This window comes from Notothenia rossii (assembly GCF_949606895.1).
Source record: "Notothenia rossii genome assembly, chromosome: 1".
Taxonomy (NCBI): Eukaryota; Metazoa; Chordata; class Actinopteri; order Perciformes; family Nototheniidae; genus Notothenia; species Notothenia rossii.
In genome coordinates, this window is record NC_136912.1 from 2,351,592 (window position 1) to 2,367,326 (window position 15,735).

The 15,735-nt window shown below is 40.9% G+C and overlaps 1 protein-coding gene across 1 annotated transcript; it reads right to left on the bottom strand.

The window, feature by feature from the left end:
* Positions 1-6,721: 6,721 nt before the first annotated feature.
* Positions 6,722-10,860, bottom strand: LOC307025326 (zinc finger MYM-type protein 1-like). Its single transcript, XM_079659961.1, has 2 exons — positions 10,733-10,860; positions 6,722-9,834 (listed from the first exon to the last, which is right to left on the bottom strand). The coding sequence occupies exon 2, from the start codon at positions 9,002-9,004 to the stop codon at positions 6,974-6,976; it is 2,031 nt and encodes a 676-aa protein (XP_079516087.1). The 5' UTR covers positions 9,005-9,834; positions 10,733-10,860; the 3' UTR covers positions 6,722-6,973.
* Positions 10,861-15,735: the final 4,875 nt, after the last annotated feature.

The window sequence follows — 15,735 nt, forward strand, 5'->3', positions numbered from 1 at the left end:
TGGAAACCTGAGAGAAATATTAACGCAAATGAATCACATCGCCACGTTTCCATAATGCAAGCACGGTTTATCATCAATTGCAAAACATGTTTTAGACGAATGAAGCACAACTGCACTTAGTTTATAGAAAAGGCTCTGTGGATGAATACTACACACAAAAGTAGAAGTACTCAGATCTTGTACTTGAGTAAAAGTAGAAGCACTCAGATATTGTACTTGCGTAAAAGTAGAAGTACTCAGATCATGTACTTGAGTAAAAGTAGAAGTACTCAGATCATGTACTTGAGTAAAAGTAGAAGTACTCAGATCTTGTACTAGAGTAAAAGTAGAAGTACTCAGATCATGTACTTGAGTAAAAGTAGAAGTACTCAGATCTTGAGTAAAAGTAGAAGTACTCAGATCTTGTTCTAGAGTAAAAGTAGAAGTACTCAGATCTTGTACTTGAGTAAAAGTAGAAGTACTCAGATCTTGTACTTGAGTAAAAGTAGAAGTACTCAGATCTTGAGTAAAAGTAGAAGTACTCAGATCTTGTTCTAGAGTAAAAGTAGAAGTACTCAGATCTTGTACTTGAGTAAAAGTAGAAGCACTCAGATATTGTACTTGCGTAAAAGTAGAAGTACTCAGATCATGTACTTGAGTAAAAGTAGAAGTACTCAGATCATGTACTTGAGTAAAAGTAGAAGTACTCAGATCATGTACTTGAGTAAAAGTAGAAGTACTCAGATCATGTACTTGAGTAAAAGTAGAAGTACTCAGATCTTGTACTAGAGTAAAAGTAGAAGTACTCAGATCTTGTACTTGAGTAAAAGTAGAAGTACTCAGATCTTGTACTTGAGTAAAAGTAGAAGTACTCAGATCTTGTACTTGAGTAAAAGTAGAAGCACTCAGATCTTGTACTTGAGTAAAAGTAGAAGTACTCAGATCTTGTTCTTGAGTAAAAGTAGAAGTACTCAGATCTTGTTCTTTAGTAAAAGTAGAAGTACTCAGATCTTGTACTTGAGTAAAAGTAGAAGTACTCAGATCTTGTTCTTGAGTAAAAGTAGAAGTACTCAGATCTTGTACTTGAGTAAAAGTAGAAGTACTCAGATCTTGAGTAAAAGTAGAAGTACTCAGATCTTGTACTTGAGTAAAAGTAGAAGTACTCAGATCTTGAGTAAAAGTAGAAGTACTCAGATCTTGTACTTGAGTAAAAGTAGAAGTACTCAGATCTTGAGTAAAAGTAGAAGTACTCAGATCTTGTACTTGAGTAAAAGTAGAAGCACTCAGATCTTGTACTTGAGTAAAAGTAGAAGTACTCAGATCTTGTACTTGAGTAGAAGTAGAAGTACTCAAATCTTGTACTTGAGTAGAAGTACTCAGACGGTAGAAAATATTTGTACCTCAGTACAGTACTTGAGTAAACGTACAGAGTTACTTTACACCACAGTTTGTCATGCATTTTTGTTTATCAGGGTATTCCCTTTATCTCCAACGAAATACAAGTAAATACTCTGCTTTGAAACGTGTGATGAATCATTGTTCCTCTCTGACAGAGGAACCCAGCCCACGTGTTCTCTCTGCCTTGTTTTGGTGTGTGTTTCAGTCCATCAGAGGGCAATGTAGAGCTACTTGAATCCATCAAAGAATATATCTTCCAACACCAACCGGTCTCTTTATGTTCTCGCTCTATCTGACTTTTAGCAGCACAAACGGCTGATCCTGTAACCTGATTATTCACCATGACACCGAGACATGTTGTGCAGCGCCATGCAAATCCTTCTCCTCCCGCAGAGTAATCACTTTCATATCAAAACAAGAAAAGGAAGCAAACTGTCGCTGGATAAAATCTGATATCTTCCTTTATTATGATTCATTGGATCAGAGTTCAAGAGTAACCAACATGTACTGTTACTTCATTGAAAGCTTTCAAATTGATTTATTTCCGTCTGTTAGACTTTAGGATTTTAATAGAGCTGTCGACAAACGCTTGAAAATAATATGTATTGTGATCAGAGATGGCAAAAGTACACACATCCTTTACTCAAGTAGAAGTACAGATACTTGTGTTTAAAAATACTCTGGTGAAAGTAGAAGTACTGACTAAACTTCTTTACTCAAGTAAAAGTAAAAAGGGCTTTGAAATGTACTTCAGTAAAAAGTTCCCATAACTAGCAGCTGTTTTAAAGAGTACCTGACCTCCCTTTATATTAAAAGAACAATAATGTCATTGTTAGCTAATGAATGTTTCCATGGTGACCAACGACAACATGACAACGTTTCCATTGGTCCCTCTTCTTTAGAGAAGACCAGGAAATGATGGATACACGGATCATGTTCAAATCAATAGCACGCAATGACTCTAAATAATAATGATCACGCCACCAAACACACATTCAGACTAAAGGAACCAGCCTGTTTGGGAAATGAGAGAAGTAGAAAGTACAGGTATTTGGGTTCAACATGTGAGAAGTAGAAAGTACAGGTATTTGTGTTCAACATGTAAGAAGTAGAAAGTACAGGTATTTGTGTTCAACATGTAAGAAGTAGAAAGTACAGGTATTTGTGTTCAACATGTGAGAAGTAGAAAGTACAGGTATTTGGGTTCAACATGTAAGAAGTAGAAAGTACAGGTATTTGGGTTCAACATGTAAGAAGTAGAAAGTACAGGTATTTGGGTTCAACATGTAAGAAGTAGAAAGTACAGGTATTTGAGTTCAACATGTAAGAAGTAGAAAGTACAGGTATTTGGGTTCAACATGTAAGAAGTAGAAAGTACAGGTATTTGGGTTCAACATGTAAGAAGTAGAAAGTACAGGTATTTGGGTTCAACATGTAAGAAGTAGAAAGTACAGGTATTTGGGTTCAGCATGTAAGAAGTAGAAAGTACAGGTATTTGTGTTCAACATGTAAGAAGTAGAAAGTACAGGTATTTGGGTTCAACATGTAAGAAGTAGAAAGTACAGGTATTTGTGTTCAACATGTAAGAAGTAGAAAGTACAGGTATTTGTGTTCAACATGTAAGAAGTAGAAAGTACAGGTATTTGTGTTCAACATGTAAGAAGTAGAAAGTACAGGTATTTGTGTTCAACATGTAAGAAGTAGAAAGTACAGGTATTTGGGTTCAACATGTAAGAAGTAGAAAGTACAGGTATTTGTGTTCAACATGTAAGAAGTAGAAAGTACAGGTATTTGAGTTCAACATGTAAGAAGTAGAAAGTACAGGTATTTGAGTTCAACATGTAAGAAGTAGAAAGTACAGGTATTTGGGTTCAAAATATAAGAAGTCAAAGTAAAAAGTTGTCAGAAGATAAGTAGTGGAGTAAAGTACTGATACCAGAAAATGAAGTTAAGTACAGTAACTAAGTATTTGTACTCCACTACTTCCCACCTCTGCTAATGATGAATTGGATCAGAGTTAAAGATGAACCAATCTCAACAGAAGGGTGTGTTCAGGTTCACACAGGTGAGTTGTTGTTTCAGCCCACACTCACCTGCTGCTTCTCACCTGGGAGGATCAGGGGAGAACATGAGACAGATTTGAAGGTAAGTTCACACGCTACTATCGCTTATGCTTGCGAAAAGAAATGTGTGTGTCTGAGATTAAAGTGGAAAGATTTGTTTGTTTAAGGAGCTGTAATGAGTAATTTCTCTTATGAAGAAGTCATTGTTTGATTTTTTGTCCAGACATTTGTTCACCTGCAGCTTCCTCACACACCCTTTGAGATGTATTAAAGTATCGTCTTGCAAAAACACCAACAGGAAGTAACACATGCATATTAGCAATAATCTCTCACCCTTTGAATGTACAGCAGAGGTCATGGGAACTGTTTGATAAATAAGAGATTTGATCAGGAAGTGTATAGAAAAGTGAGGCATTGTGTGAAAGGAAGAGTCTTTTGGGAAACACTGATGAGCTTTTTTAGGCAAATAACATTTGATAAATATTCATGTCATGATCATGTTTGTTGAATATATAGCTAGAGGCAGTTAGCTTAGTTTAGCACAATAACAGAAAAGGTGTTTTGTTTCTCATTTGGACATGATTTCCTTTCTTAAGGTGCTATATTGGGTAGATTTTTATGTTTTTTTAGATTCAGGACTGAGTTAGGCTGCTTATTTTTCTTAATGCTAACTTGAGCTAGCCGTTTTGTGGCGGTGTAAATTCATAGCGTAATATTGGTCTTCTTATCTAACTGCATGTAAATCAAATGACCGCATTGGTCAGATGTTGGTATTTACACATTAAATTCAGGAGGATAATCTCCATTAATATCACTTTATGTTTTCTGAAGTAAAACGCTAAGGTTAGGCTATAAAGGAACTACAGCACGGTCACATGACTTCACATCACCACCGCTAAGCTAAAGGAGGCTAATGTTGGGCTATAAAGGAACTACAGCACGGTCACATGACTTCACGTCACCACCGCTAAGCTAAAGGAGGCTAAGGTTAGGCTATAAAGGAACTACAGCACGGTCACATGACTTCACATCACCACTGCTAAGCTAAAGGAGGCTAATGTTGAGCTATAAAGGAACTACAGCACGGTCACATGACTTCACGTCACCACTGCTAAGCTAAAGGAGGCTAATGTTGGGCTATAAAGGAACTACAGCACGGTCACATGACTTCACGTCACCACCGCTAAGCTAAAGGAGGCTAATGTTGGGCTATAAAGGAACTACAGCACGGTCACATGACTTCACGTCACCACCGCTAAGCTAAAGGAGGCTAATGTTGGGCTATAAAGGAACTACAGCACGGTCACATGACTTCACGTCACCACCGCTAAGCTAAAGGAGGCTAATGTTGGGCTATAAAGGAACTACAGCACGGTCACATGACTTCACGTCACCATCGCTAAGCTAAAGGAGGCTAATGTTGGGCTATAAAGGAACTACAGCACGGTCACATGACTTCACAACACCACCGCTAAGCTAAAGGAGGCTAATGTTGGGCTATAAAGGAACTACAGCACGGTCACATGACTTCACGTCACCACTGCTAAGCTAAAGGAGGCTAATGTTGGGCTATAAAGGAACTACAGCACGGTCACATGACTTCACAACACCACCGCTAAGCTAAAGGAGGCTAATGTTGGGCTATAAAGGAACTACAGCACGGTCACATGACTTCACGTCACCACCGCTAAGCTAAAGGAGGCTAATGTTGGGCTATAAAGGAACTACAGCACGGTCACATGACTTCACGTCACCATCGCTAAGCTAAAGGAGGCTAATGTTGGGCTATAAAGGAACTACAGCACGGTCACATGACTTCACAACACCACCGCTAAGCTAAAGGAGGCTAATGTTGGGCTATAAAGGAACTACAGCACGGTCACATGACTTCACGTCACCACTGCTAAGCTAAAGGAGGCTAATGTTGGGCTATAAAGGAACTACAGCACGGTCACATGACTTCACGTCACCACCGCTAAGCTAAAGGAGGCTAATGTTGGGCTATAAAGGAACTACAGCACGGTCACATGACTTCACAACACCACCGCTAAGCTAAAGGAGGCTAATGTTGGGCTATAAAGGAACTACAGCACGGTCACATGACTTCACGTCACCATCGCTAAGCTAAAGGAGGCTAATGTTGGGCTATAAAGGAACTACAGCACGGTCACATGACTTCACGTCACCATCGCTAAGCTAAAGGAGGCTAATGTTGGGCTATAAAGGAACTACAGCACGGTCACATGACTTCACAACACCACCGCTAAGCTAAAGGAGGCTAATGTTGGGCTATAAAGGAACTACAGCACGGTCACATGACTTCACGTCACCACCGCTAAGCTAAAGGAGGCTAATGTTGGGCTATAAAGGAACTACAGCACGGTCACATGACTTCACGTCACCACCGCTAAGCTAAATGTAACCCATATGAAATATAGGGCTACTAAACTCCTTTATGTCATTTAGATGTATGAATACATGTTGTTTCCGCACGGAGCACTCTAGAATGTTCACCCAGGGTAATAAGTGGTGCGAATCACTCCACCTCTCTCTCTCTCTTTTTCCCTGTGAACACCCTGAAGACGCAGAGACATAAGTTGAGCAGCTCCTAGTGTAGTAATAGTATTTAAAAAGTGTTATTTGTACTCTCAACTATATCAGTTGACAAACTCTGACCTGCAAGAACCCCTGTGTGAACCCGAACTAGAAGACGACAGCCTGTGTCGTCTTATAAGTGTAGAAACTCCGGTTGGTTTTTTATTGATGTCAGCAAGCCAGATCCAATCTGACTTTGGATTGATGGCGAGCCAAGCCCAGTGAATCTGTGAGCGGTTGTTGGAAGCGGTGTGGCCTACCGTTGGACCTGCCTACAGAGGACGCGTGACCTGCCCTACCCGAGTGGAAGAGCCATAGCAGTACACACACACACACACACACACACACACACACACACACACACACACACACACACACACACACACACACACACACACACACACACACACCAAACTGAACTGATTTGAATTCTCTTGATCAAAGGGAAGAGACTATTTCTATTTGTGTAGTAAAGAGCAGGGGCGCAGCTGCCCTGTGTCAGGGGGGTATGCGCCCCCCCCCCCAAAAAAAATTTTTTATATATATATTATATATATATATATATAGTAATAATAAATAAATAAGTCTGCTGGACATGGCCTTTAAATAATAAGGGTTTATTTTAAAGCATATCAGCCACTGTAGGTCTACCATCATTAAATAATAAACACATTTACACATTTACAATCATTATAATCAATGCAACATAAAACATTAAAACATTAAAATGCAAAAGTAAGCTTACAAAGATCCATTAGAACACACTCTGTTAACAACAACCACAGATGTAAATCACTTTATAGCTAACTCTGGTACCTGAACTGTCTTGTACACGGCCCCTGACAAATAAGCTAATAAATAAAAAAAATTAAAAAATGATGTAGCTTATGTAACAATGTTGCTACCTGAGATTGTAGTAGAGCACTCTTTAGTTGCTACTAAATCGTAACATGGCGTGCCTTTGCACTTGCCCATTTATCTAGTATTGCATCGAATGAAACAGTTCGTGCCACACTGTTTTCAATTGAAATGACTGCTAATTGGGTTAAGCGATCATTGCTCATGTTGGAATGAAGGTATGTTTTAATCAGCTTTAGCTTGCTGAATGATCTCTCGGCAGAGGCAACTGTCATAGGCATTGTCAGGAAAACTCTCAGGGCTACTGTCAGATTTGGGAAAACCAAATCAAGGTTCTCCTGTAGGAGGACATTTAGTTTATCCAGAGCCTTTTCATGCCCCCTAAGTAGACGGCTTGCTGGGTACATTTCCTGAATGATATCCCTTGAAACATCATCGGTAGCCAGTGCATATCTTGTCACTGATTCCTCCAACTCAGCTTTTGTCATGTGTTCCATTTTGTAAATGAACTTAAACTTTTCGGACACAAGCTGAAGATTGCAAAATCTGTCAGACAACTCCTGAATTACAGTGTCAACAATAACATTAAAAACCATGCACCTAAAATGGGTCTCAGGTTCCTGTTCAAAATGGCCAGTGCTTGAATCATCTCCATGAAATCTCTTTTGCTTTCTGCAACGTCTTTCCTTAAAGTCAGGGGAAGCATCCATCTCAATGGCTAGTCTGCGTGCAATGTCAAGGGATTTCTGAAACCCCTCCTCTCTATACTTACAGAAGAATTCTTTCAGAGAATCGATCATCCTTATGGCAGTGTCCATCGAAATGTTCACTGCTTGCATTGCCTTGCTAACAAACTTGATCTCTGACAATAGATCATACCAAATCAAGAGGCACATCAGAAACTCCATGGTAACAATCTCGCCAGAGGGCGACTTTGCCTCTGAGACTGTTTTGCCGTCTTTTTCCACTTCCTCAAGCTTTTCCAAAGCGTCAAGAATCCCCCCTAACTGGAAACGCACAGCATTGACAGAGTCTATTTTCGCCTCCCACCTGGTTTCACTGAGAGGCTTTAGAGTAATGTCCACAAACTCTTTGAGGATATCCCACCTCTTCACCGAAGCTGAAAAAATGGTGTACAGTCTCTGGATAGTGCCAAAAAAGGTAAGACACACTCTGTTTGATGATGCAGCATCACATAGGAGAAGGTTGAGACTGTGGCTACAGCAGGGGATGAATAGTGCCTCTGGACACTTCTGCTGCACCAAGGCTTGAACACCTTTGTGTATACCTCTCATATTCGAGCCATTGTCATAACTCTGTCCCCTACAATTCTTCAACTCCAACCCCAGGCTATCCAGCACCCCAGTCAGTGTTTCTGTGAGACCTTTACCAGTTGTGTCCTTCACAACTATGAAGCCAACAAAAGACTCATTGATGGTGGCTTTCTTTTTGTCGTCCGTATGAACATACCGGATTATGACTGAGGCCTGCTCCTGCTTTGAAATGTCAGGAGTGCAATCCAACTCCACAGCAAAGTACTTGGAGGCTTTGACCTGGGCACACATTTTACCAAGTACACAGTCTGCAATTGAATCTAAAAATTCATTCTGAGTGCACCAGGAAAGATATCCTGTGGTTTTTTTAGCCGCTACCTTTCTAAGATGCTCTGCTAGTGTGACATCATATCGTGCTATGACCTCAAGGACACCCAGAAAATTTCCATTTTTAGGATCTCCTAATGTAGCATTCTTCCCCCTCAGTGGCAAGTTCCTTTCTGCGAGAAAGAGTATGCAATCGATCACTCTCGTTAACACGCTTCTCCAGTGTGCCTTTTCAGCTTCTATGGCTTTTTGCAAGGTACTGTCAATTGTCTTACCAAGGCGTAAGCGAGATGTTAATTCTTTCCACAAAAGATACGCGTTGATGTGTAAACCACTGGTTTCATGGTGCTGCAGCGTTTTTGAAAGACTCTGCCAGTTATTATATCCCACCACAAAGCGTGTGTCAACAACGCTAGCTCCACCGAAAAGTTTACACGCAAAACAATACACCTTATTCGTACTTTTAGAATACAGTAACCAATCTCGTGCAACTTTCTCTCCATTTGACATTGTGCGAAAACAATACGCTTTCGAAAAACACCTTCTAGACTTCTCTGATCTTGGATATGGCCCATCAGGACATTTGTGTGGGCCATTTTCAACAACACACTGCCTAAATGAGTCCCCAATCTGATGTGGTGGTGGCCAGTCTGATGGATCTTCTGAGTAAGGCCTTGACTCAGCCCTCTCCTCTTCACCTCTCTGTTCCACAACCTCATCTTCACCTCTCTGTTCGACATTCTCTTCCACCTCATCTTCACCTCTCTGTTCCACATTCTCTTCCACCTCATCTTCACCTCTCGGTTCGACATTCTCTTCCACCTCATCTTCACCTCTCTGTTCCACATTCTCTTCCACCTCATCTTCACCTCTCGGTTCGACATTCTCTTCCACCTCATCGTCACCTCTCGGTTCGACAATCTCCTCAAATTCCACCTCTGTGGTGAGTGGCTCTCCATCTCCGTCTGCACTATTATCCCCAAAAAGGACACAGTGAATAGGTTGGTCAACAGAACTTCAAACCATACTGGACATTGAGTTTTGTGTGGTCAAACTAATAGAACTCCTACTACCTGACATCATCACTGGTCTCATCTCTACTTGATGCCATCGCCGACCTCATGTCTGTCTCATTCACTCCTTGCCTGTGTTCTTTTCCACTAAGATATATTGTCAAACAAACATTATGAAATAGATTTTCCATATTAGTTTTTCCTTATTAATAATATTAAAATAATATTACGAAATGAATCTGTTGGTATCAAGACCCCTACACTTACACCTAATGTTAGACCTACCTGTTGCCTTCCCCTGTCTTTCCTGAGCCACCATCCTCACACCTGAATAAAATGAATTCACTGTTAAAGCAGCTGTCTAAATTAAATTATTATATCAGCCCAGTGATAAGGCAACTTAATAATAAAAAAAACAACACTATTATGCCGTGTAAGGTTGTGCTGCTGTTGAAAGTACATTCACATTTTGGATTTTAAAAGAACAAATAAAAAACACCATTATGCCGTGTAAGGTTGTGCTGCTGTTGAAAGTACATTCACATTTTGAATTTTAAAAGAACAAATACGGAGAGCTACTTAGCACAGACCTGTAAAGAGATGTGACCCTGTAATAACAGCTTCTGTGTCACCAAACAGATGTATAGCCTGTATGTCTGACAGCACAGCTAACATAGACAGCTAATGGCAGCACAACATATTTAAATGATTCCATGGTTAGCTATGTTTTCCAGCTTCTTGACATTTATTGTGCATGCTACCTTATATTTACCAGTTGTTATTTTACCTTAATACAATTTGGACGTGACATGCATGGGGTTTAACCAAAATCTAAATGTAGCTATCAGAAACATCGGTTTGCATTAAAGCTAGCCGTAAACCACACTTCAGCTGCTAGTGTTAGCAAACACTAGCCAATCTGAGAACAGTCTGTTAACATGAACTGACATTTGCAAGCCTCTTATTTGGTAGCAAATGTGTGCATGATTCCATGATAAACCAGAGTTATTGCATTAGTTATGTTTTCCAGATTCTTGTCATTTATTGTACATGCTACCTCATACTTTCCATGTCAGCGCTGGCGCAGCAACATTGGTTTGCATATTCTAAGCTAGCCATAAACCCACCCACCTTTGGCTGCTACATGCCCAGTGTTAGCATACGCTAGCCAGTCAATATTTCCAAGCACAGACAGACGTCACACTTTAAATCATCCTATTCCTACCTGTTGCCTTTCAACATCCACTTATTTAGCTGTTGTCGCATCCCTTGACACGCCGTCTCCTTTTCCCTCTTTCTTTTTCTATTTTCTGCCCCCGACCGCTTTTTTGGTTTATCCATGATTTCTTTTTGACGTTAACTCACAACGAGCGCCTGCTCCTCAGTGTTCACGGCGTCCCTGCTCGTGCTCCCTCCTCTATGTCAAAATTCTATGATGGAATCTTATGAGATAGGGCGCCCTTCTCTAGCATATTACTCCTCTAAAATGTTTTAAAACCTTAAGGAAATGCAGAAACTATTTAGAAACATAAAGAAAATACCCTTTTATTTTAATTTAATTTAATTTTTTTTTTTTACCATCGCTTGTTGGGCCACTGGTGTGGCGCCCCTATGCGTCGCATATAGTGCATACCCACTTTTTGCGCCACTGGTAAAGAGCTCTATTTTTTATTTTCATTCCTTTTCATACTTTTGGCACAATTTAATGTAAATGTTGTTGAACACTGCTGGCAATAAAATGTAAAATATTCAACTAAAATCGAACTTTTCCCAGAGTTATTCACGGCATACCACTTTACGAACCTAGGAAGATGTTAGCGCCTCTGTTCTTGGTATGATATAGGAATAGAGGTACTACATAAAGGTGCCTAATGCTGGACTCTAAAGGAACAGCACGGTCACATGACTTCACGTCACCACCGCTAAGCTAAAGGTGGCTAATGTTGGGCTATAAAGGAACTACAGCACGGTCACATGACTTCACGTCACCACAGCTAAGCTAATGTTGAGCTCGCTAATGTGCTTACTTACTCTATGGTGTCATTTATTCAGAATGTACAGGTCATTTCTTACCTGGAAGTCAAGCTTTTTAGGCTTCAAGCACTGAGCAACCTTCATAGTAATAATCGGGGCCCCGCCTCCAACGCTGTATCCAGTTCTCTTTTTGATCCATGGTTTGGTTTCGTCTCCTTGCCTTTTATCCTCACAGCATCTCTTTAACCTTGCCTTGAGTCTGTCTCCACGTTTCTCTCCCGTCACTCTGGAATTTAATCTGAGGAAAGCTCGGTGGTCGTTGAGTTGAAATCTGACTCCGACAGCACCGGTTCAGATGGTCTGGACTCGGATAAAAGTCCTTCTTATCTCCAGTGTGATCAGAGAAGGCTCTTTAGCTGAATATTTTGCAGTGTGTGTGTGTGTGTGTGTGTGTGTGTGTGTGTGTGTGTGTGTGTGTGTGTGTGTGTGTGTGTGTGTGTGTGTGTGTGTGTGTGTGTGTGTGTGTGTGTGTGTGTGTGTGTGTGTGTGTGTGTGTGTGTGTGTGTGTGTGTGTGTGTGTGTTCGTGTGTGTGTTTACCTACCTGCAGCTCATGTAACACAAACATGTATTACACGTGTTTCTCTGTGTCAGATAGACAGTAACAAAGGGAAGGAATGTGTGAGTGCGTTGAGCTCTGAAACAGGAACACTTTAACTTCCTAAAAATACAAACGTACAGTAAGTGCAGTGATGGAGTTTATTCTGCATAATTCATCAGTGAGATCTGTTTTTATTAGCCCAACGTTACTGGTAATATCCCAGTAGACACACCAGTGTAATGAGTGGCTTGATGAAGTATTGATTTTTAAAGTGATGCATCAATGACCTCAACTGGAAGGAGATCATGGGTTTACTTCACATTGCACTCAAACTGCTTTTCAAATGTAGGATATTTACCGACTTTACGTAACATCGGACCATTTAAATAACGTCATATTGTGTGTTAGTTAATTAAACCAATAAGGAAGAGTGTAGGTGATATATTCATTTTGATTGACATGCCTCTGATTATTGGATGTATTATCGTCACATTTGGTATTTGGTGAGGTCTTCTTTCAAATGGTGTTTCAACATCATCAAAAACGTCCTCTCAAAGCTCCACGCTTCCTTCCTCCTCTGAAGATACACTTACACTCTAAAGCAGGGGTGTCAAACTCAATTTCATCGCGGGCCATATTCGCATTATGGTTGCATTCAAAGGGCCAGTTGTAACTTCAAGACTATATAAAAATACATATATAAATGTTTAATATATAAAATAATGTATATTCCATTATTTCCTCTGCATTGGATTATTATCGGATAAGGTAATAACTTCATAATTAACTACGTCTGAAAGCAGAAGTCTAGGGCAAATAATTGCAAATCTCATCAGTGAGAATGTCACAAAATAGTTTAAAGAGAAAAGCAAAATTCTGGAAAAAAAAGTCAATGAAAAAAAAGAAGTGACATTTGGAGAAAAAAAGTCAAATTTTGAGGAAAGTCAAATTTGAGATGCATTGTGGGACATGTAGTTTATGGGCAAAAGGTAAATCGGCCTGTAACCGTATAATAAACGTAATATTTTTTTTGCAAGCTCTTGTGGGGCCGCATGAAGTGAAGTCACGGGCCGGATTTAGCCCCCGGGCCTTGAGTTTGACACCCCTGCTCTAAAGGCTTAGATATTAGAGTTTCATTTCAGTGTCAGCTGATTTTGAATGAAACAACCTATAAAACGTCTCAGTTCGTCAAAATACTATGTTATAAGAAAGGTGAAAATGCGCCCTAACTACTTTCTGGGGCTTTCATTTTGAAATGTACGTAGTAAGCACCTTGAGATGACGTTTTTTTGAAAGTGTGCTATATAAATGAAATGTATTATTATTATTATTATTATTAGTTTTGAGCATCCTGTAGAGTTAGTTGGGGCAACAGCTTTTGTACAAAAATACCTCTTAAGCCTATACCTAAATCTTTGTTAATGAGGGGAATGAGTTTTTTTTTATTCACACGCACGTACGTACGCACACACACAGACACACACACAGTCATAATATGCTGTTGTACATAAAACAAGAAAGATATAATTAAAATATTTATATTAATTTAGGAACGTATAACAACAAATAGTACAATACATACATGAAGATATCAATGATGAAAACCAGATTCTTTGGCGCCCCCCTCAGGCCACACTTCCCAATGTGTACCCCCCCTCCACCCCCTTTATCTCAAAATAGCACTTTTGTCTCTACATATTTCAAGCATGCACAACTAAACACAGACATGCAGTAATGTGCAGCATCTCAAACTGGGTTATAGTGCATGCATGGATATTATATTATAGCAAGCTTTATAAAGACCCCCCACCCTCGTTCGCTCTCATATTTCCTCCCTGTTCTCCTCTGATAAGCAGCATAACGGGGAGGAGTTAGCGAGGCTACTCTCTCTCTCTCACACACACACACACGCACGCACGCACGCACGCACGCACGCAAACACACACACCCCCCCACACACACACACACACACGCTTGCTCGCTCGCTGTGTCTGATCAAAAGGGAGAGAGGGGAGGATGATGAGGAAGAAGCAGTGAAGGAGAGATCAGGGAATAAAGGGGGGGGGTCTTATTTTTGCTCGGAGCGGAAAAGGCGTCACAGAGGAAGAGAAAGAGGGGGGGGCATCACGCAGAGAGAGAGGGAGAGAGAGAGATGAGGGAGGCGACAGGCAGAAGCTCGTAAACACGACCGAAAAACGGGAGAAAAGCACCGATCGAACCGAGCCCCTCCATCACCGTCTCCATCTCCATCCCTTTGACGCACGACGCGTTTCCGCTTTCTGTCGCGGTCGGATTGAAGGGAGGAGGAGGAGGGAGAGAGAGGAGGAGAGACATCCCACTGCAGGTACCGATCCTGGGGGTGAAACAGCACCGTGCAGACCCTCTGCTGGTCCTCAAAACACACCGCGAGGACACCGAAAATACCCCGAAAAGACCCCCGGCATCACCAGCATTATGGCTTAGCGGCAGAAACACGAGCAGAAACACGAGCAGCTCCACCCGATCCTCCACCATGAACCTCTGAAAGACATCCGACACAGGCACAGATGGGTAAGATGTGTGTGTGTGTGTGTGTGTGTGTGTGCGTGTGTGTGTGTGTGTGTGTGTGTGTGTGTGTATTTTATTATCATAATGGGATATATATGGAGGCTGTGCAGGGGGGAGGGAGTGGAGGCTTGTGACGTGAAGACCCCATCGCACAGTTGAAGACTGCAATGTAGAGGAGGTGGTGTGTGTGCGTGTGTGTGTGTATGAAGTTGCTATTCATGTAGATGGCTGGAAAGAGACTGTGTCCTCTCTCGGTGCTGATCGGATATTTTCGTGGTCCCGGATATGTGATCTGCATTATGTTTACTGAATATGTTAGGGTAGAGGATGGGTCATTGCATTTCTGGGGGCCTCAGGGGTCAGGTGGTCAGAAGCAGCTGGACGAGTCACAAAAAGACCACAAAGACACACAACACAGAATCACAGAATGAACAACCAGCAAGATGGACAGGGAGATGGAGCCTCGAGGTCAGGTGGATCGATGGGTCTAAAAACACCTGACTCTCAAGAAACGGCTGTTCGTGACCCGTGTGAAACCTGGTTTTAATGTGTCGTCTTCTGTATTTCAGTAACGCCACATTGGTGGTTATTGAAACCCAAACCACAGCCTTCTCCTAAAGCTAACCAAGTTCTTCTTTCCTGTGAAGAGGAATTTTATTTTGAGAGGACTGTAAGCAGTAGTTTGCTCGTGTTGGTGGACATTTGTTGGAAAATGCTCCAAAAGTGTGGAAGTACTTTTCTATTTGAGGGTATGTTTGGAAAATAGATTCATAACAACAACAAAGAGACACAACGCCATTGTCGTAGCGCTTTAGTTTAGTGTAAATCCCACGAAATCAATCCGTATGTATTCCACGTTATTGTGAATCAGTGAGTATAAAGAGACTTGAAGCCTAGAGGTCAGGTTGAATCGATGGATCTACAAACACCTGACTCTTATTTAAGAGACGGCTGTTAGTGTCCCGTGTGAAACCTGATTTGTATTTATTTGTCATGTATTTGAGTAACGCATCATTCGTAGTTATTTAAACCCAAACTACAGCTCACCAAGTTCTTATTTTCCTGTAAAGAGGACGTTTATTTTGAAAGGACTGTAAGCAGCAGTTGG